Source organism: Malaclemys terrapin, chromosome 8 (genome assembly GCF_027887155.1).
Source record: "Malaclemys terrapin pileata isolate rMalTer1 chromosome 8, rMalTer1.hap1, whole genome shotgun sequence".
Taxonomy (NCBI): domain Eukaryota; kingdom Metazoa; phylum Chordata; order Testudines; family Emydidae; genus Malaclemys; species Malaclemys terrapin.
In genome coordinates, this window is record NC_071512.1 from 105,293,585 (window position 1) to 105,313,546 (window position 19,962).

At 48.4% G+C, this 19,962-nt stretch overlaps 1 protein-coding gene across 2 annotated transcripts in view; it reads left to right on the top strand.

Annotated features, from left to right (window-relative positions):
• LOC128841991 (fatty-acid amide hydrolase 1-like) overlaps positions 1-18,123 on the top strand; it is a 35,708-nt gene extending 17,585 nt beyond the window's left edge. Inside the window, exons 9-15 of one of the 2 annotated variants that reach the window (XM_054037593.1) lie at positions 1,459-1,556; positions 2,184-2,283; positions 11,949-11,989; positions 13,257-13,296; positions 15,692-15,800; positions 17,138-17,283; positions 17,883-18,123. In XM_054037593.1, coding sequence (XP_053893568.1) covers positions 1,459-1,556; positions 2,184-2,283; positions 11,949-11,989; positions 13,257-13,296; positions 15,692-15,800; positions 17,138-17,283; positions 17,883-18,011 — 663 coding nt within the window. In that variant the 3' untranslated portion in view covers positions 18,012-18,123. The remainder of the gene's footprint in view (positions 1-1,458; positions 1,557-2,183; positions 2,284-11,948; positions 11,990-13,256; positions 13,297-15,691; positions 15,801-17,137; positions 17,284-17,882) is intronic. The other variant, XM_054037594.1, reaches the window with a different exon arrangement.
• Positions 18,124-19,962: the final 1,839 nt, after the last annotated feature.

The window sequence follows — 19,962 nt, forward strand, 5'->3', positions numbered from 1 at the left end:
GGCGGGGGTGGGGCCGAGGGGTTCAAAGTGCGGGAGGGGGCTCAGGGCTGGGGCAGAGGGTTGGTGTGTGTGTACAGGGAGTTAGGGCTCTGGCTGGGGGTGCAGGCTCTGGGGTGGGGCCGAGGATGGGTTTGGAGGCGGGAGGGGGCTCAGGGCTGGGGCAGAGGGTTGGGATGCGGGGGGTGAGGGCTCTGAGGTAGAGCTGGGGATGAGAGATTGGGGGTGCAGGCTGCCCCGGGGTTGCGGCAGGAAGAGAGGACTCCCGCCAGCTCTCTCCGGGGTCAGGGCCGGGGGAGAGGTGCCTCTCCCTAGCCGCAGTCCAGGCCCCTGTGGCTGCACGCCTGCGCGGCCCTTGATAGCCTGCTGCGCGGCCGCACAGCTTAGAGGGAACTTAGACCAGGACCCCATTGTGCTAGGCGCTGTACAAACACAGAACTAAAAGACAGGCCTTGCCTAACTGTTGTCGGTGTACATATCAGCCTTCCCCACTTCTTTCATGCCTCAGCCCGTGTCCCACCCAAAGAGCACGAATCAGGGCTTCCCTGCGCAAAGCCTGCTTTAAACACTTCACATCAAGCCCCCAGTGAAGTCCGTGGGAATTTTGCCATTGACTTAAATGGAGTCAGGACTTCTCCCTTGGGCTCCAGTATATAGCTATCCCGAAAGCAGCCTCCATGACATTAGTGTACACTCACTGCAAGAAATAAATGGTCAGTTGTCCGATAACTTGAGCATCTTGGGGTTTTTATTTTTTTACTTGAGAAATGCAACATTTCAGTAACTTGTTTAAAATTCTCCAATTCCTTGTGAAAGGGGCCTGTTGAATGCAATAGAAAATAACAGCATTAAAACCACCCTATAGAATTCAATAGACGACTATATCCCTGGAATAGAATTGTATAGAAAGGTTCAAAAAACCTACAGAGAGGCTCTTTCTCTATTCAGTTCTGTAGGATTTTAATTTCTTTAGGGACCCTATTAAATTCCTAGGGGTCCCCACTGTTTGGGGGATCCCTTTTGAGCACTGCAGACATAATAGTGTAAGAAATCAGGTCTGTTTCTCCCGTTTCCATCATGATTCGGAACAGGGGCTGTATACAGAGTGAGCAGCGCAGTTGCGGGCCGCAGATCTGCTTTTCATTGGGCCAAACTCTTTGTGGGTGTAAGTTTACACAGCTGCTCCATCACTATGTGCTCAAGTGCTCTAAGCAGACCCGGGCTCACCGCCACCCAGTGCAGGAATAGCAGCTTTCTTTGTCCTTCGGGGGGTTTTTAGGTTTGGGGGCTGGAACATCAGCATCAGATATTCCTAGTGAACCCTGGTGAACAGGGTGTGAGTGAATTGTGCTAATGTACAGATGCAGAAGCCCTTAACCGTGCCCCCCTCCCAGTTCTGTACCACTCCCTGTATTGCATCACTAAAGCATCTCATACCCCACTGTCGTTTGTCCCTTTTAGCTGGTGCCATTCAAACCCTGTCGTATTGAATACTTTATGTTTGATATTTCGGTAAGAGGATTGTTTGCAGACGGGTGCACCACCTTTTTGGACCGCTTGTAAGTATCATCTCAAGCAACTGTTTGTATGTGCATCTGCATCTGTATTTCTAGGAATTAAAAAATGTGCATCTGGGTCTCATTAAAAAATGGGAATGAAGGATAGTCTGTTGGGTAAGGCCAAGTGACAAAGAGGGGTGAAGGACAAACTATTGGTTAAGCTGCTGGACGGGGACTCCGAAGACCTCGGGTCAGTGCTTTGCCACAGACTCTGCGTGAGACCTTGGGCAAGTCACTTAACCTCTCCATGCCTCAGTTTCCTGTTTGTAAATGAGAGATAATTCTTTCCTGTCTCACAGGGCTATTGTGAGGATAAAACCATTAATGATTGTGAGGTGCTCAGATAATGTAGTGATGGGGAAGGGGGCGGGGGAGTAGCTAGATAGAAAAGCAGATCTGATGGATATTGAGGGTAGCTGACACCCGCTGATATCAGGAGTGTTGGCAGCCTAAGAACATAAATTTTGAGTTGAATCCTAGGTTGGCTGCTTTGCTCAGGAATGTTAGAATTCCAGCTTTCAGGAGAACCCAGTGGAGTATTTCATGGAGTTCAGCGTTAACATGCCATGCAGGGGAGTTGATGGTATGAGAGGTGAGCTACTTAAGGCCTATATTGTTCTCTTTCAGCAAAGGGGAGCAAGAAGATCCCAACATTAAACAATTACTTCTGTTGTGTAAAGCACCAGGCTGGCTAAGAACCCTCTTGTCCTGGATTGTCAAACCAATAGTAAGGTTCATTTATTGCTAACCTCCTTAGAATGTATTGAACAGCTGGTGACTAAGGTGAGCACTGAGGGCCTGATTCTCAAGTTGCACCGAGACCCCCTTACACCGCTGCACAAGTGTAAAGAGGGCCTAACGTCGGCATAAATTATTTGCTGCTTTAAGGCCCCTTTGTGCTGCCAGAGTGGTTTAAGCCAGAACTTGGCCCTGAGAAGTTTAGCAGGGTTTGGGGGAGGAGACAGCTGACAGCCCATGGGCAAGGGAACCCCCTGCATGTGCCTCTTTCTAGCTGCAAAAAATATTGTGCCTAGGATGGTTCAGTGGTTTGAGTGCCGGCATAAGACTTAGCGGTTCAATTCCCTGTGTGACCTTGGGCAAGTTGCATAGCCTCTCTGGGCCTCAGATCCCCAGCTCTACAATAGGGATAAGAGCATTTCCTAGCTGAGAATAAATACACTGACGATTCTACCGTCGTGGGGGGCCAGCGAAGTCCCTGAGGTAGAAACATTTTTGTCTTTAATCAGCCGTTTCCAGTCCACTGCGTCTCTTTTTAAGCACCACTTCCTTTGATTTTTGCACCGTGCCCGTCCAAGCGACTCCCACCTGCTCCTTTGCAGCCACCTCGGGGCCACCGCTTGCTGTACATATTTATTCAGCTAATTTAAATAGGTGGCCCACAGTACACCGCTCATCTTTGTATGGAGATTATTACTGTTTATCTGTATTCCGGCAGTGTCCACAGTCTGCCTGGGCATTTGCCATAGACGTAGGAAGACCCCATTTCTGCCTCAAAGAGCTTGCAGTCTAAGAAGGCAGGTAATATACACAGGGGGAGAGAAATTGCAATCATAGAATCTCAGGGTTGGAAGAGACCTCAGGAGGTCATCTAGTCCAACCCCCTGCTCAAAGCAAGACCAACACCAACTACCATATGTACTTATTCATTAGCTCATTCGTTTATAAGCCGACCCCCCAAGATGGATAAGTAAAAATAGCAAAAACTGTATGACCCTTTCATAAGCCGACCCTATATTTCAGGGGTTGGAAAACTTTGGCCCCCAGCCCGTCAGGGTAAGCCGCAGGCGGGTTGGGACGTTTTGTTTACCTGGAGCGTCTGTAGGCACGGAGCCCCTCAGCTCCCTGTGGCCGCAGTTCGCCGTTCCCAGCCAATGGGAGCTGTGGAACGGCGAACCCGCAGCTCCCATTGGCTGGGAACGTCGAACCGCGGCCACAGGGAGCTGAGGGGCTCCGTGCCTGCAGACGCTCCAGGTAAACAAAACAGCGATGTATTAGATATTCAATTCAATGATTCCATAGAGTTTAAAATCATCACATTTTGGTGTAGACCCATTTATAAGGTGACCCCCTGTCATAACTATAAAGGGAAGGGTAATAGCTGTCCTGTGTACAGTACTATAAATCCCTCCTGGCCAGAGACTCCAAAATCCTTTTCCCTGTAAAGGGTTAAGAAGCTCAGGTAACCTGGCTGGCATCTGACCTAAAGGACCAATAAGGGGACAAGATACTTTCAAATCTTGGGGGGGGAAGGCTTTTGTTTGTGTTCTTTGTTTGGGAGTGTGTTCGTTCTCGGGGACTGAGAGGGACCAGACATCAATTCAGGTTCTCCACATCTTTCTAAACAAGCCTCTCCTATTTCAAACTTGTAAGTAAATAGCCAGGCAAGGCGTGTTAGTTTTCCTTTGTTTTTCTCAACTTGTAAATGTACCTTTTACTAGAGTGTTTATCTTTGTTTGCTGTACTTTAAACCTGAGACTAGAGGGGAGTCCTCTGAGCTCTTTAAGTTTGATTACCCTGTAAGGTTAATTTTCATACTAATTTTACAGAGATGATTTTTACCTTTTTCTTTAATTAAAAACCTTCTTTTTAAGAACCTGATTGATTTTTTCCTTGTTTTAGATCCAAAGGGGTTTTGGATCTTGATTCACCAGGAGTTGGTGGGAGGAAGGAGGGGAATGGTTAATTTCCCCTTGTTTTAAATCCAAGGGGTTGGATTTGTTTTCACCAGGGATTTGGTGAAGGTTTTTTCAAGGTTTCCCAGGGAGGGAATCCATTGAAAATGGTGGCAGCCGAACCAGAGCTAAGCTGGTAATTAAGCTTAGAAGTTTTTATGCAGGCCCCTACATTTGTACCCTAAAGTTCAAAGTGGGGATCTCAGTCCTGACATGGTGGCAGCGGTGGGATCATTTTAAACCCAAAAGCCAGTGATTTTTTTTTTTCCTTCTAGCTGCTTGGAAAGCCGAGCTGGAAGTAGATAGATGCATATCTTATCTCTCCTTGCCTGAAGGCAGAGGTGTTAAGTTTTTTTTACAGGTCCTTTGTTAAGAGAAGGGTTCAATTAGCAAATGACTGGTAAAAGGTATTTACAAGCTGAATTGTTTTTTTTTTCTTTTTACATCCTCTGGAGTAGCTAGTTAGAAAGTTACTGTTAACTCTGCAGCAGCCAGAGCTGAGAGCTTCCCAGTTTGTCAACTGCAAAGGGGGTTACCCAGCACAAGAAAACAGAAAAATGACTACCAAAGAAGTAGCTAACAAAATAGAACTGGCCAAACTAGAAGCAGAAGAAAATGAAAGAAAACATCAGAGACTGCTTCAATTAACAAAACTCGAGACAGAGCAGAGAGAAAGAGAAGAAAAAGCCAAAAAGGAGGCCCATGAAAGAGAGATGGAGCTGGAAAAAGCCAAAGAGGAGGCTCACAAGAGAACTATGGAGCTGAAAGAAAAAGAGATGGAGGAGAGAGAAAAAGAAAGGAAGCATGAACTGGAAGTAGCAAAGGCTAAGCAGGATGCACCAGCCAATGCTAACAACCCCCCTCCAGGTACCACTTCCCATCCCAGAAAATTCCCCATCTACAAGGCAGGCGATGATACTGAGGCCTTCTTAGAAAATTTTGAAAGGGCCTGCCTTGGATACAGCATCACTGCAGACCAGTACATGGTAGAGCTGAGGCCGCAGCTCAGTGGACCCTTAGCAGAGGTGGCGGCTGAAATGCCTAAGGAACACATAAACAGTTATGAACTTTTTAAAAACAAGGCCAGACTCAGAATGGGGCTAACACCCGAGCATGCCCGTCGGCGGTTCAGAGCCCTAAAGTGGAAACCGGATGTGTCATTTACCCGTCATGCCTACCACATTGACAAAAATTGTGATGCCTGGGTATCAGGAGCAAATGTTAAATCTCTGGAAGATCTGCTTTCCCTAGTAAAAATGGAGCAGTTTTTAGAGGGTGTTCCTGAGGAAATAGAAAGGTACATCCTAGATAGGAAGCCCAAAACTGTAACTGAGGCGGGGGAGATTGGAGCCCAATGGGTGGAGGTGGCAGAAAAAAAAAAAACTAGTAGCAGTTGGAGCGAATATCAGAAGGGGCAAGCCGAAACAAAACCTTACCACCGGGGACAACCCAAGGCCCCACCCACATCCCAAGGGAAACCCCAGACGCCTTCTCACCCCACCACACCAGTCTCCACCAACCAACCTCGTCCCGGTGATACCTTAGCAGGGCGATGTTTTAAATGTAATGGACTGGGACATATAAAGGCTCACTGCCCCAAGAACCCCAACCGATTACAGTTCATTACACCCCAATCACACCAAAGATCCCCAAACCCAGATGCCTCTCTCATACCCTCGGAGCGAAGGGAAACCTTGAGAGTGGGCGGAAGGAAGGTTACCGCTTGGAGGGACACTGGGGCTCAAGTGTCAACTATCCACCAATCCCTAGTGGACCCCAAACTCATCAACCCAGAGGCTACAGTGACAATTCAACCCTTCGTGTCACAATCTGTAACCTTGCCTACAGCCACGTTGCATGTCCAGTACAAGGGCTGGTCAGGAATGTGGACTTTTGCAGTCTATGACAATTATCCCATTCCCATGCTGCTGGGGGAAGATTTGGCCAACCATGTGAAGGTAGCCAAGAGGGTGGGAATAGTCACCCGCAGCCAGGCTAAGCAAGCTTTCACCCCCATCCCTGTTCCTGAGCCGTCCACCAGGGCCCCGTCTGTGTTACCGGAGACCCAGACAAAGGTGGTGGAACTGGATCCTCTGCCAACGACTGCAACAGCCGTAGTGGATCCAATCCCAGAGACCCAGCCAAAGCCAGTCCCAGAACCGGAACTGGCAACGCAACCAGCACCAGAACCATTGCCAGCCCTGAGTCCAGCCCTTGCAAACCCGTCTACAACTCCAACGCCAGAGGGCACCAGCGAGCCTGAACTGGCAGAAGCAGCAGATAACCCTACCCAAGAGGCTCAGCCAGAGCCTGAGATACCACATAGTGCACCAGCGGACAGCGGTTCACAGTCAATGGAAACAGCCCCAGCACCTGCATCGCTTCCAGAGGGACCAAGCCCCAGTCCACAGTCCAAGGAGGAACTGATGTCTCCAGCATCAAGGGAACAGTTCCAGGCCGAGCAGGAAGCAGATGACAGCCTTCAGAAAGCTTGGGCGGCGGCGCGGAGTACCCCACCGCCTCTCAGCTCTTCTAACCGATCCCGGTTTGTTGTAAAACAAGGACTTTTATACAAGGAGACTCTTTCTGGTGGGCACCAGGAAGACTGGCATCCTCAAAGGCAGTTGGTAGTTCCCACTAAGTATCGGGTAAAGCTCTTGAGCTTAGCCCAAGATCATCCCAGTGGCCATTCTGGGGTGAACAGAACCAAAGACCGGTTGGGGAAGTCCTTCCACTGGGAGGGAATGGGCAAGGACGTTGCTAATTATGTCCGGTCTTGTGAGGTGTGCCAACGAGTGGGAAAACCCCAAGACCAGGTTAAAGCCCCTCTCCAGCCACTACCCATAATTGAGGTCCCATTTCAGCGCGTAGCTGTGGATATTCTGGGTCCTTTCCCAAAGAAGACACCCAGAGGAAAGCAGTACGTACTAACTTTCATGGATTTTGCTACCCAATGGCCGGAAGCAGTACCCTTAAGCAACACCAGGGCTAAAGGTGTGTGCCAGGCATTAACAGACATTTTTGCCAGGGTAGGTTGGCCCTCCAACATCCTTACAGATTCGGGAACTAACTTCCTGGCAGGAACCATGGAAAACCTGTGGGAAGCTCATGGGGTGAATCACTTGGTTGCCACCCCTTACCACCATGAAACCAATGGCCTGGTGGAGAGGTTTAATGGAACTTTGGGGGCCATGATACGTAAATTTGTAAATGAACACTCCAATGATTGGGACCTAGTGTTGCAGCAGTTGCTTTTTGCCTACAGGGCTGTACCACATCCCAGTTTAGGGTTTTCACCATTTGAACTTGTGTATGGCCGTAAGGTTAAGGGGCCATTACAGTTGGTGAAGCAACAATGGGAGGGGTTTACGCCTTCTCCAGGAACAAACATTCTAGACTTTGTAAGCAACCTACAAAACACCCTCCGACATTCTTTGGCCCTTGCTAAAGAAAACCTAAAGGATGCTCAGGAAGAGCAAAAGGCCTGGTATGATAAACATTCCAGAGAACGGTCCTTCAAAGTAGGAGACCAAGTCATGGTCTTAAAGGCAATCCAGGCCCATAAAATGGAAGCGTCGTGGGAAGGACCATTCACGGTCCAGGAGCGCCTAGGAGCTGTTAACTATCTCATAACCTCCCCCACCTCCAACATAAAGCCTAAAGTATACCATGTTAATTCTCTTAAGCCCTTTTATTCCAGAAAATTAAACGTTTGCCAGTTTACAGCCCAGAAAACAGATGACGCGGAGTGGCCTGAAGGTGTCTACTACGAAGAAAAAAAGGATGGTGGCGTGGAAGAGGTGAACCTCTCCATGACCCTTGGACGTCTGCAGCGACAGCAGATCAAGGAGCTGTGCACAAGCTTTGCACCAATTTTCTCAGCCACTCCAGGATGGACCAAACGGGCATACCACTCCATTGACACAGGTAATGCTCACCCTATTAGAACCCCACCCTACCGGGAGTCACCTCATGCCAAAACTGCTATACAAAGGGAGATCCAGGACATGCTACAGATGGGTATAATCCGCCCCTCTAAGAGTGCATGGGCATCTCCAGTGGTTCTAGTTCCCAAACCAGATGGGGAAATACGCTTTTGCGTGGACTACCGTAAGCTAAATGCTGTAACTCGTCCTGACAACTATCCAATGCCACGCACAAATGAGCTATTGAAGAAATTGGGACATGCCCAATTCATCTCTACTTTAGACTTAACCAAGGGGTACTGGCAAGTACCACTAAATAAACCCGCTAAGGAAAGGTCAGCCTTCGTCACCCAGGCAGGGGTGTATGAATTCAATGTACTCCCTTTCGGGTTGCGAAATGCACCCGCCACCTTCCAAAGACTTGTAGATGGTCTCCTAGCGGGATTGGGAGAATCTGCAGTTGCCTACCTCGATGATGTGGCCATTTTTTCTGATTCATGGGCAGAGCACATGGAGCACCTGAAAAAAGTTTTCGAGCGCATCCAGCAGGCAGGACTAACTGTTAAGGCTAAAAAGTGTCAAATAGGCCAAAACAGAGTGACTTACCTGGGGCACCAGGTGGGTCAAGGAACTATAAATCCCATACAGGCCAAAGTGGATGCTATCCAAAAGTGGCCGGTTCCAAAGTCTAAGAAACAGGTCCAATCCTTCTTAGGCTTGGCTGGATATTATAGGCGATTTGTACCCCACTACAGCCAAATCGCCGCCCCGCTAACAGACCTAACCAGAAAGAAACAGCCAAATGCAGTTCAGTGAACTAATGAGTGTCAAAAGGCCTTTAACCAGCTTAAGGCAACACTCATGTCTAACCCTGTGCTAAGGGCCCCAGACTTTGACAAACCGTTCCAAGTAACCACAGATGCGTCTGAGCGAGGCGTGGGAGCAGTTTTAATGCAGAAAGGACCGGATCAAGAATTCCATCCTGTCGTATTTCTCAGTAAGAAACTGTCTGAGAGGGAAAGCCATTGGTCAATCAGCGAAAAGGAATGCTATGCCATTGTGTATGCGCTGAAAAAGCTACGCCCATATGTTTGGGGACGGCGTTTCCAACTACAAACAAACCATGCTGCGCTACAGTGGCTTCATACCGCCAAGGGAAATAACAAAAAACTTCTTCGGTGGAGTTTAGCTCTCCAAAATTTTGATTTTGAAATACAACACATTTCGGGAGCTTCTAACAAAGTGGCTAATGCACTCTCCCGGGAAAGTTTCCCAGAGTTAACTGGTTAACAATTGTTTTTGAAATAAAACATATTGTTAGTTTTTATATAATCAGTAGTATGTCTAAAGGTACATGTGTCTTATTAACTCTGTTTTCTCCTAGAACTCCAGGAAGAAATCACAGCCAGTGTGGAACCAAACATCCAACACTATCTGTGATTTGGGGGGCGTGTCATAACTATAAAGGGAAGGGTAATAGCTGTCCTGTGTACAATACTATAAATCCCTCCTGGCCAGAGACTCCAAAATCCTTTTCCCTGTAAAGGGTTAAGAAGCTCAGGTAACCTGGCTGGCATCTGACCTAAAGGACCAATAAGGGGACAAGATACTTTCAAATCTTGGGGGGGGAAGGCTTTTGTTTGTGTTCTTTGTTTGGGAGTGTGTTCGTTCTCGGGGACTGAGAGGGACCAGACATCAATCCAGGTTCTCCACATCTTTCTAAACAAGCCTCTCCTATTTCAAACTTGTAAGTAAATAGCCAGGCAAGGCGTGTTAGTTTTCCTTTGTTTTTCTCAACTTGTAAATGTACCTTTTACTAGAGTGTTTATCTTTGTTTGCTGTACTTTAAACCTGAGACTTGTTTGCTGTACTTTAAACCTGAGACTAGAGGGGAGTCCTCTGAGCTCTTTAAGTTTGATTACCCTGTAAGGTTAATTTCCATACTAATTTTACAGAGATGATTTTTACCTTTTTCTTTAATTAAAAACCTTCTTTTTAAGAACCTGATTGATTTTTTCCTTGTTTTAGATCCAAAGGGGTTTTGGATCTTGATTCACCAGGAGTTGGTGGGAGGAAGGAGGGGAATGGTTAATTTCCCCTTGTTTTAAATCCAAGGGGTTGGATTTGTTTTCACCAGGGATTTGGTGAAGGTTTTTTCAAGGTTTCCCAGGGAGGGAATCCATTGAAAATGGTGGCAGCCGAACCAGAGCTAAGCTGGTAATTAAGCTTAGAAGTTTTTATGCAGGCCCCTACATTTGTACCCTAAAGTTCAAAGTGGGGATCTCAGTCCTGACACCCCCGCTCTTCGATGCATCGCTTTTTTTACCAAAAATATTCGGCTTATGAACAAGTATATACGGTAAATCATCCCAGCCAGGGCTTTGTCAAGCCTGACCTTAAAACCTCTAAGAATGGAGATTCCACCACCTTTCTAGGGAACCCATTCCACCCTCCTAGTGAAAAAGTTTTTCCTAATATCCAACCTAAACCTCCCGCAATGATCTGCAGATGGCCGGTTCAGTCTGGAGTTCCTCATGAAAGGCGTTTCAGCCGAGCTGTATCCACAGCAGAGAGGAGCCCACATCACCACATGTGTGATTTGGCTCAGTTGGCAATCTCTGGATGGGAGCCCCCTTCTCACTCCTTAAGAAGCCTGGCCCCATCCGGTCCACACAGCAGCACAGAGGTGCTAAAAGTGGCAGCGCGGCCATGGCGTCTCAGACGGCAGCTCGGGATAGGTACATCCTGAGATCGCTAGCCTGTTAGCAACACTAGGTCAAGCCAAGCTAGTGTGTACACGTCTGCCCAGATGGGGAAGTGCACCCCCCGGCCGCAGTGTAGCCGTACCATGAGTGAGAGAAGGGATGTGGTCTGGGGCTTGCCTCTCTTCCAAGTGGGCAGGGAATGGCAGTTTCTCCCACTTTGCCATGACCTTGAACTAGAGCCGAGCAAAATGTTCACTGTTGGAGCCGGTCGCACAGGGAGGTGAATGATTTGTTGATAGACGGGTGGGTGGGAATTACGGGTAACTTACTGGACAAATTGTATTCACCCATCTGCAGAGCTGGCTGGATAATGCCCCAGTGTGCTCCCAGGTACTTCATTTATCACTTGGGGGCGTGGAGGGGGATACTTGGCTGAACTATTCAGGAATATTATTCACCCAGCGCTGTTTATTCCTAGTCAAATCAGGCTCAATTTATGCAGCGTGGGATTTCCGTACAAAAGCAAAACTCAGTCCAGCTTTGTCAGAACTTGGGTCCAAACCCGGGCCTGGTCACAGATCTGTCGGTTGGTTAGTTGTATTACACTAACATCTGGAGCACATTGCGCTAGGTGCGGTACATATGAATAGTAAGGATGTATTTAAACGTGAGCTGGAAATTACACCTCCATCCTGAGCGTGGATGGACCGGAAGAGAAGTGCTCTAAAGGGACATGGCAGACAAAGGGTGAGAGCAATGAAGTGGTGGTATCCCCATTTTGAGGGTGACCCGTCCAAGGTCACACAGCAAGAAGTGACTTCAGGAGTCCTCACCCCCGGTCCCCTCCTCTAAGCATTATCTTACACTATTTCCCAGAGTTGGGAATGGAACCCAGGAGTCCTGACTCCCAGCCCCCTGCTCAAACCACTAGACGTGCACATTTCATCTTTAATTTCGCAAATGTACATTTGTTGTAGCCAGAGTCATCTGAGCCATTAGACATATCTTTAAACAAACAAACAACCTGTATTCCATGTCAGTTTTCTTTCCTCCTTTTTTCCCCTCTAGGTGCCTAGATTAGCAAACGTCCTGAGAAACATGAACGAGAGGTAAATAATTCTGAGTCTGAACAAATACATCAGGACTTTGCTCTATTTTTCTGTGTTTTTACCATTTTGAGTTTAAAAATTAACCTCATAATGTTATGCCTCAACAATAAAATGCTCCCTCTGAAGCACCTGACATTGGCTACAGCCAGAGGACAGGATACTAGACGGACTGTTGGTCTGACTCAATATGGCCGTTCTTATGTTCTAACCTTCCCAGACTGCCCTGTGGGCCACATCTCCTGTATCTCTGTAGCACTGCACACTGGGGCCCTGCCTCGGACACACCCTTCCTGCCCCCACGCCCCCGGCTGGCTCCTAACCCAGGACTTTTAGGGACACTTTACACCGCTCCAGCCCTTTTACATGATGCAAAGGGACCAGAGCAGGGTGAGAATCTCGCCCAACATCTGCCCTGAAATGACAATTCCCTCTGGAAGGAATACGCCTGATCTCCTCTGTAACTAGGCTTGGCAGAATTCAAGCCAGATGGGTGATATCGATGTTTTAAAGAACTTTTCTTTGTCTCGATTTGAAATTTTCATAGTTGCCGGAAATTATGGGGTGAGGGGTCAGACAATACTTATTTAATCAGAGTAGACATCGAGATGTAAAAGTTAAAGCTTCAGCCGCATTGTCAATGTCCCATGTCAAAATATGCAAAGTAAATAGCCTTAAATTAAACTCAAGTTCTCAAGCAGCGTTTTTCTAGCTTCGCCTATCTGTACATTTCAGATATCACCTATGGAAGTATTTTTTTCCCCATCAGTTTGTGTGTGTTCGGTGAAATCATTTACCAACATTTACTGATTCAAAATCGAATCTTTCCAAGCCTATGTCTAACACAGGCCATAGAACTTCCCCAAAATCAATCGTACAGCAGAACGTTTCGAAAACCCTCCAAGCTTGATTTTAAAATGATGGAGAATCCACCTTGCAGGTATCACCGAACCATTGTCCGGAATGTGCTAGCTGTCTTTTGATGGTGCCTCCCCATGACAGGCTGTGTCCTGCCACGGCCCAATACTGAAATCCTTACTTGTAATATAGAATGGATGAAATTCTGGCCTCACTGAAGTCGATGGCAAAACTCCCATTGACCTGTATTTCACCCTATGTCTTCAGCCAACCTCAGTCAAGTCGTAACCACTCCCCCCACTTTCTCAGTTGCACACTATGACAGCAGATTGTGGGATGCGAAAGCCACTTCTTTTTAATTGTCTCTTGCAATTGAGTTTAATTCTTTCAAATTTCTTTCTGACATCTGTAGATCGGTGAAAGAACTCTGGAAACTTCATTGTGAGATTGAGGTAAAGCACCATCCGGAACAGTTGGTTCTGCTCTTTAATCCTCTTTTGTCAGGCCCGATTCAGTGCTCATTGACATCAGCAGAAAGGCGACCAGTTACTTGGGTCTGGCCCTAAACATTTGTAGGGTAAGCCAGGATAAAGTCCAATATATTTGCTCAGCTCATTTATTTTGGCAGCTCTGAAATATCTCCTTGGAAGCTAGGATTGAATTGGGGGTGTCCTTCCAGGTCGGCTCCACTAAACAAGGAGAAATTCTTTCAAAGACCATAAAAAGCTTGGAAGTCATTGGTATGATAGAACCTAGAGGCCCCAGCCAACATCAGGGGCTTGTCTACACTTAAAATACTACGCGAGAAGTTCTCCCATTGGCGTAGGGATTCCACCTCTCCGAGGCGTGGCAGCTAGGTTAACGGGAGAATTCTCCATCGGCCTAGCGCAGTCTACAGTGGGGGATAGGTCGGTTTAACTGCGTGGCTCAGGGGTGTGGATTTTTCACACCCCTAAATGATGTAGTTCTACCCACCTAATTTCCTAGTGTAGACCAGGCCTAGGATTCCACTGTGCTCGGTGCTGTACGCACATGGTAAGAAACTATTCATATCCCAAAGAGCTTACTCTCTGACAATGAATAAGAGGGGAAACTGAGGCACAGAGAGACATGACTTACTTGGGGTCACCTAGCAGGTTGCTGGTAGAGTTTGGAATACTGGATTGAGACCTGGATTCTGTCCTCTAGACCACATTGCCTCTGGATAATTCTGTGAGTTTTGCAGTGTGTAACCTGCTGTCCAGTGTATGAAAACAAGGCGTTCCCAGGAGCTCCTCTCCTGTGTATTCTAATCAGGTCTCTGCTCCATAGCTTTACTGTTGGCAAATACAGAGGATACACTCTGTTCCCTGGGCCTTCTAACTGAGAGTGATGGCAAATTAAACAAAGGCGCTGGGATCTGCTCCTTTCCCGAGGAGTGTTTTGGCCGACACTTTCAAATCCCGGTGCCTAAAGCTGGGGACCCTAAATGCATATTTAGGTTCCTAAATAGAAGTGGTGTAATTTTCAGAGATACTGAACACCTGCAGCTCCTAAAGTCACTTAACTAGGGTTGCAAATTCTCAGCAGCTCTGAAAATCAGGCCACTTTTATTCAGGACCCTAAATAGGCAGTTAGGCTCTTAACTTTAGTTTTGGTAGCTAAAGCTGGTCGGGAATCTTTTTTTGACACTGTTTTCTGGTCAAAACCAGAGAGCGACTCTCCCTCTGGGTTGTGAGAAATCCAGGTTTACACAGAGTTACGAACTGACCGGTCAGCCGACGCACCTCATTTGAAACAGGAAGTACACAATCAAGCAGCGGCAGAGACGAAAAAAATCAAAGCAAATACAGTACAGTGCTGTGTTAAATGCAAATGACTAAAACCAAAAAAAAAATGGGAAAGCTTAAAAAGAGATTTGACAGGGTAAGGAAACTGTTTCTGCGCTTGTTTCATTCAAATTAAGAGAGTTAAAAGCAGCATTTTTCTTCTGCCTAGTAAAGTTTCGAAGCTGTATTAAGTCAATATTCAGTTGTAAACTTTTGAAAGAACCACCAGAACGTTTTGTTCAGCGTTATGAACAACCTCCATTCCCGAGGGGTACGTAACTCTGAGGTGCTACTGTACCTGGGATCTGAAGCAGGGACTTGAATTCCTGAGTGTTCTCATCACCAGGCTCTTCTGTTGGAGCTGATCCACTTTGTCTAAATAATATCCATTAGCCAGAGAGAGAGACGCAGAATGAAACCAAATTCTGAATCCTCAAAATGTTTCCCAAAGCAGAATTCTTGTTTTCCAGCCAGCCCTGTTAAAACACTGTCTTGTGTGAGAACAGTCCTAGGTTGTGTTTTATCTTCAGCAATTCACCAGTGGGAGGAAGGGGATAGGGCAGACAGGGGATCCGGGTTCTAGTCCTGACTCTTCCGTTGGCTTGCTGCATGACCTTGGGCAAGTCATTTGATTGCTGAGTGCCTCAGTTTCCCAGGGGTGTTGGTGTTTACCCACCATTGGAAAGCACTTTGAGTTGGGCGGTTGAAAGGTGCCAAATACTGTGGTTTATTATGTACAGGCTTTGAGAAAAGACTGGAAAACTGTTTGCTGTTCTGAAATCATAACAGCTGGGAGCCTTGTCAGGAGGAGAGATGTCCTGGCAAACTCCCAACGCCAAGAACGCTTAAAAAGCTGTTTAATGGTGGAGCCCCACTGTCGATCCTGCTAACCTGGAGCCAGTGGGAAAGGTTTTTTGTTTCATTGACTTCAGCAGGAATTTGGATCTGGCCCCGGGTTTATTATTTTAAGTCTGTTCTTGGTAGGATCATTTTCATGATTTTATCGACGCTGAACTCCAAGTGTGTGTTTGCTCCTTAGGAGTATCGCCGAGAATTCATCGCCGAATGGAGGAAGCTGGACCTGGATGTGATGCTGTGTCCGGTTGTGGGCCCTGCGTTTCAGATTGGATTTCCTGGGAAGCTCTCAGGTAGAACTCCTTGGGAACTTCTAGAGTCGGGCCCATCTCAACTCTTTGGGTTGTTCAAGGAACTCTGACTCGTCCGTTCTTACTCTGCTTAATAGCCCTCGCAGTCTGCTGTGAAATGGCTGGAGGTTAGCCTACCTCAGGATCTCCTGTCCTTCTAGCTTGGATCTATCTAGGACCCAGCTAGGACATTTAGCAACATGGAAAGACCAGGGTGGTCGCAGCCCCCAGGCTCAGAAGCCCTGCACTAGGGTATATCCTAGCACCAAGAGATTTCTCTCCCTGGAAAGCCCTGCCAATGCTCGGAAGTTGAACCATTGCTGAAAATGGGTTAGTTCTAATGTAGATTGGACCAAACCATCTTCAATATTGTTTTGGAAAGCGTGACTGAGGCTTCATTCCACGCCGAGAGCAGTTTTGTCCTGTCTACGCTGGTAACTCAACCAGTTTTGATACCAGTTCAGGAGGCACTTGTTAAAAATTCCTTTCAACGTTGGTCCAGTTTCCGAGCATTAATGCCGGAGGGTTTAATGTTGTCTCACTGCAGTGGTTTCTTTGCAGAATTCTCTGATTTTGATGACACTTGTCCACCTGTAAGTCAGACCACAGCCACAGGACACGTAGCAAAGGATGCCTGATAACATTTTCAAAAGCACCTATATCCCATTTTCAAAAATAACTTAGACCAAGTCCCATTGAAAGTCAATGAGACCTAGCCACATAGGTCTACATCCTCAAAGATATTTGGGCGCCTAACTCCTTTTGAAGTCAGTAGGACTTGGGCCCAAATCCTCAAAGGTATTTAGGTGCCTAAGTCACTTCTGAAAATGGCATGGAGGCTCCTAAGTCGCTTGCACACTTTTGAAAATTTTACCCCTGATGTTTTGTTAATATCCTCCCCGGCACAGCCTAAAGTTTTCGTAGTACTGTGGCTCTTACAGAGAGTTGCATAGTCTGTGTATGGAATAAACTTGGGAGCAGATACTGTGGTGATGGACGTGGGATAAGCCCCTGAATAGAGAAGGGTAGCTGGCAGGCATTTGAGCAATGTCTGCTGGAAAAGAGGTATTCTTGGATGGAGTGACCTCCAAAAGAGAAGACAGACGTAGAGAGGCTGTCAGGCCTTTTATGGTCCAATGTTCCTACCATGCTGCATGTGAGGAACCAGCAATGAAATCTTCTCTAAGCTAACAATGTTCGTGCCTCCCTCACAAAGGGAGTCGATCACCAATGATAAATCTTTGCTCTTGGTGTCATAGCTGAAATAAAAGGAGGCTCTTCCGTTAGAACTGGGTACAGTTGGTAACCTGAATGTGACACCTCTTTGTTCTCTCTCACAGTGGCAGCGAGTTACACTATTTTGTATAACTACCTGGACTTCCCCGCCGGGGTTGTGCCTGTCACCACGGTGACGAAGGAGGATGAGGAAGAGCTGAAGACCTACAGAGGACACTATAACGATTGGTGGGACAAGGTCTTTGTAAAGGTCAGTTGCTAACCGCTCTCAGGAGACTTGTGTAGTAGGAAGAGCGCCTGAGAGAGAAGGCCTTGTATCAGAGGCCTGGTATGAGGCCTGAGCTAAAGTAGTGGGCAAGCTTTGCTGATATAAAGCAAAGTTAGCCAATGTCAGGCTGCGAGCAAGCGTCAGGCTCTGCCTGCAAGTTCACCGAATCTGGCAAGAACAGGGCTGATATTGCAGAAATACACGTTCCTAAGAAGTGCTAGGCACAAAGAACTCATGCAAACACATCCCGATATCAAGTGGTACCAGAACATCCCGATATCAAGGATGGTATAAAAACATTCCCCATGGATAACAGGAACACACTGACCCCTCCTAAAAGATAAGGTCAGGATCACAGTGTAATAAGTAGAAATGTTTTGATCGAACGGCTCAAGATCTTAACGGATCTGGTGGTCATTGGGCAGTTCGCGCGAGGTCTCCTGTGCCGGCTGTCTGCGCAGAGCTGGGGCAGCACAGAGGGAGAACGCCCACACGCAGCCGAACATCTAACCCCAAGTTGTGTCGCCCTCGGCGGCTTCCCCTGGACTTCGGGCGTCAGTCTGTTTCCCTCTCTCTGTCAGGCTATCCGGGGAGGCGTGGGGCTGCCCGTGGCGGTGCAGTGCGTGGCTCTGCCATGGCAGGAGGAGCTGTGCCTGCGGTTCATGAAGGAGGTGGAGACGCTGACCCAGAGGAAGCAAAGAAACCTTTGAACGACGGGCAGGATAGAACGCTGCTGGGTTACAATGCTGCGCCAGCCAGCCATCTGCATCAAGCAGTGATATTAATGGCACAACCTTTGTTTAATTAAAGAACTTGATTGTGCTTTCTGTTCTCCGGCTAATCGCTGTATCCTGCCCCTTCCAGGCGGCGGGAGGGGGAGGCGTGCCCAGCTGTGGTGGGGCTCGCATCAGCACTGACATTCCAATACAATGCCTGGCACTGCCATAGTCTCATTCTAGGATCTCTGAGCTCTTTGCAAGCATTTGCTAACTACGGCTCTGTCGACGCTATCGCGGCACAGCTGTATGCTCCCTGCGGCAACGCAAGGCGTTTGTTTCCATTCCTGTAGCTGATCCACCTCTCTGAGAAGAAGTAGCTAGGTCAATGGAAGGATTCTTCTGTCAACCTAGCTGCGGTTATACTGGGGGTTAGGTCGACCTAACCATGGCGACTGGGGGCAAAACGTTTCACCGCCCTGAGCGGCAGAGCTGGGTCGATCTAATCTTTGAGTGTAGACCAGGCCTAAGGCTCACACCACGGTCCTGGGAAGTATTGTTTTCTCCAGATTCTAGGCAGAGAAACCGAGGCACAGAGCTGTTCATAAGTCGGTCCAGGCCTCGTAGGGTCTGTCTTCACTGCAAAGTTAACTGTTACTCAGATGTTGCCTGTAGCCTCCCTCCCGTCCACACGCACAACCCTCTCCCCTGAGTTTGGTACTTCACGCCCAGGCTAGCTGGCCTGGCCCAGGGCGCAGGGTAGAGCGTGGGTACTGCTTTCACTCGGGCTGGTAACCCCCCCACTTTGCAGTGAGGGTGCAGATTACATCACTCCAGTGCTGCTAGTCCTCCAGTGCCATCCCACAGTCCCCCTGCGGGCCCAGACGAGTTCTCCCACAATTCACTGGGAAGGAATCGGAGAGCAGCTCAGCTGAGTGCAGCACAGAGAACCCTGGGATGTGACACCTGCAGTCCCAGCGACACACACACTGGGAGCGCGGCACCCGTGAGGACACAGTAACTCGAGTAAGGCTTTGCACTGTGGCCCTCGCACCCGGGCTAGGCTAACCTGGGCGCTCAGATCCGGTTGCCGATCACCTGCCTTAACTCCTCAGCGAAGACTGACCCATAGCATGTGCAGGATGGGCCCTGGTAAGCGCTGCCTGAGGAACTGCAGACCCTCCATCTGCCCTGGTTGGGGGTCCAGGGGGCGGGACCATGCGCTGGGAGCTGCTCTCAGCCCCCCCTCCCCACCCCAGGCAGATGGAAGGTTCATGGCTCCCCAGCTTGGCCGGGGAGCAGAGCCTCAGGGGGAAGGAGAGGGGCAAGGGGCAGGACCTGTGGTGAAAAGTGGGAGGGTCCTGGCCCCCTCCCCATTCCGGCACCCCGCCTCATGGTTCTCTTTCCCCTCTTGGTCCCAGATGGCCAGTTGTCCTTCAGTTTCCACTCTTTCCCGGTGCCTTGTCACGGATCCTGCCCCTGTGGGCTCGATTTCTTCTAAGTCTGGTTGTCTAAGACAACTTTGTCTTCTCGAATGCTATTCAGGGTTGAAATCTGCACTTCCAGCCTGCGTATCTTCTCCTCCAGTACGTCCATCGGCTTGCACCAGGAATCTCTAATGTCCCTTGGCAGAAACGAAAACCTAGCACATCCAAGACAGGTCACGTCACTTGCTCCCTCATCATTCATATCTGCTGTGGAGGTAGCTGTCACGGGGTGCTCCACTCACAGCAGGTATGGCGCCTCCTCCTGGCCGTTCTGGGAATAGCTCACCAGGTCGATGCCCCTTTCTGCAGTTGTGCACTGTCCCGCCGCCTCTCTCTGTCTGCAGCCCCTCTCTCACCCCAGGTGTGCGGCGGCCCCCTTGTGACTCAGGTCACTATTGTGGTTTCCCCTTCGCGGAGGGTAGGAAAGTCTCTCCTCACACACAGGCTCCAACAGTTTC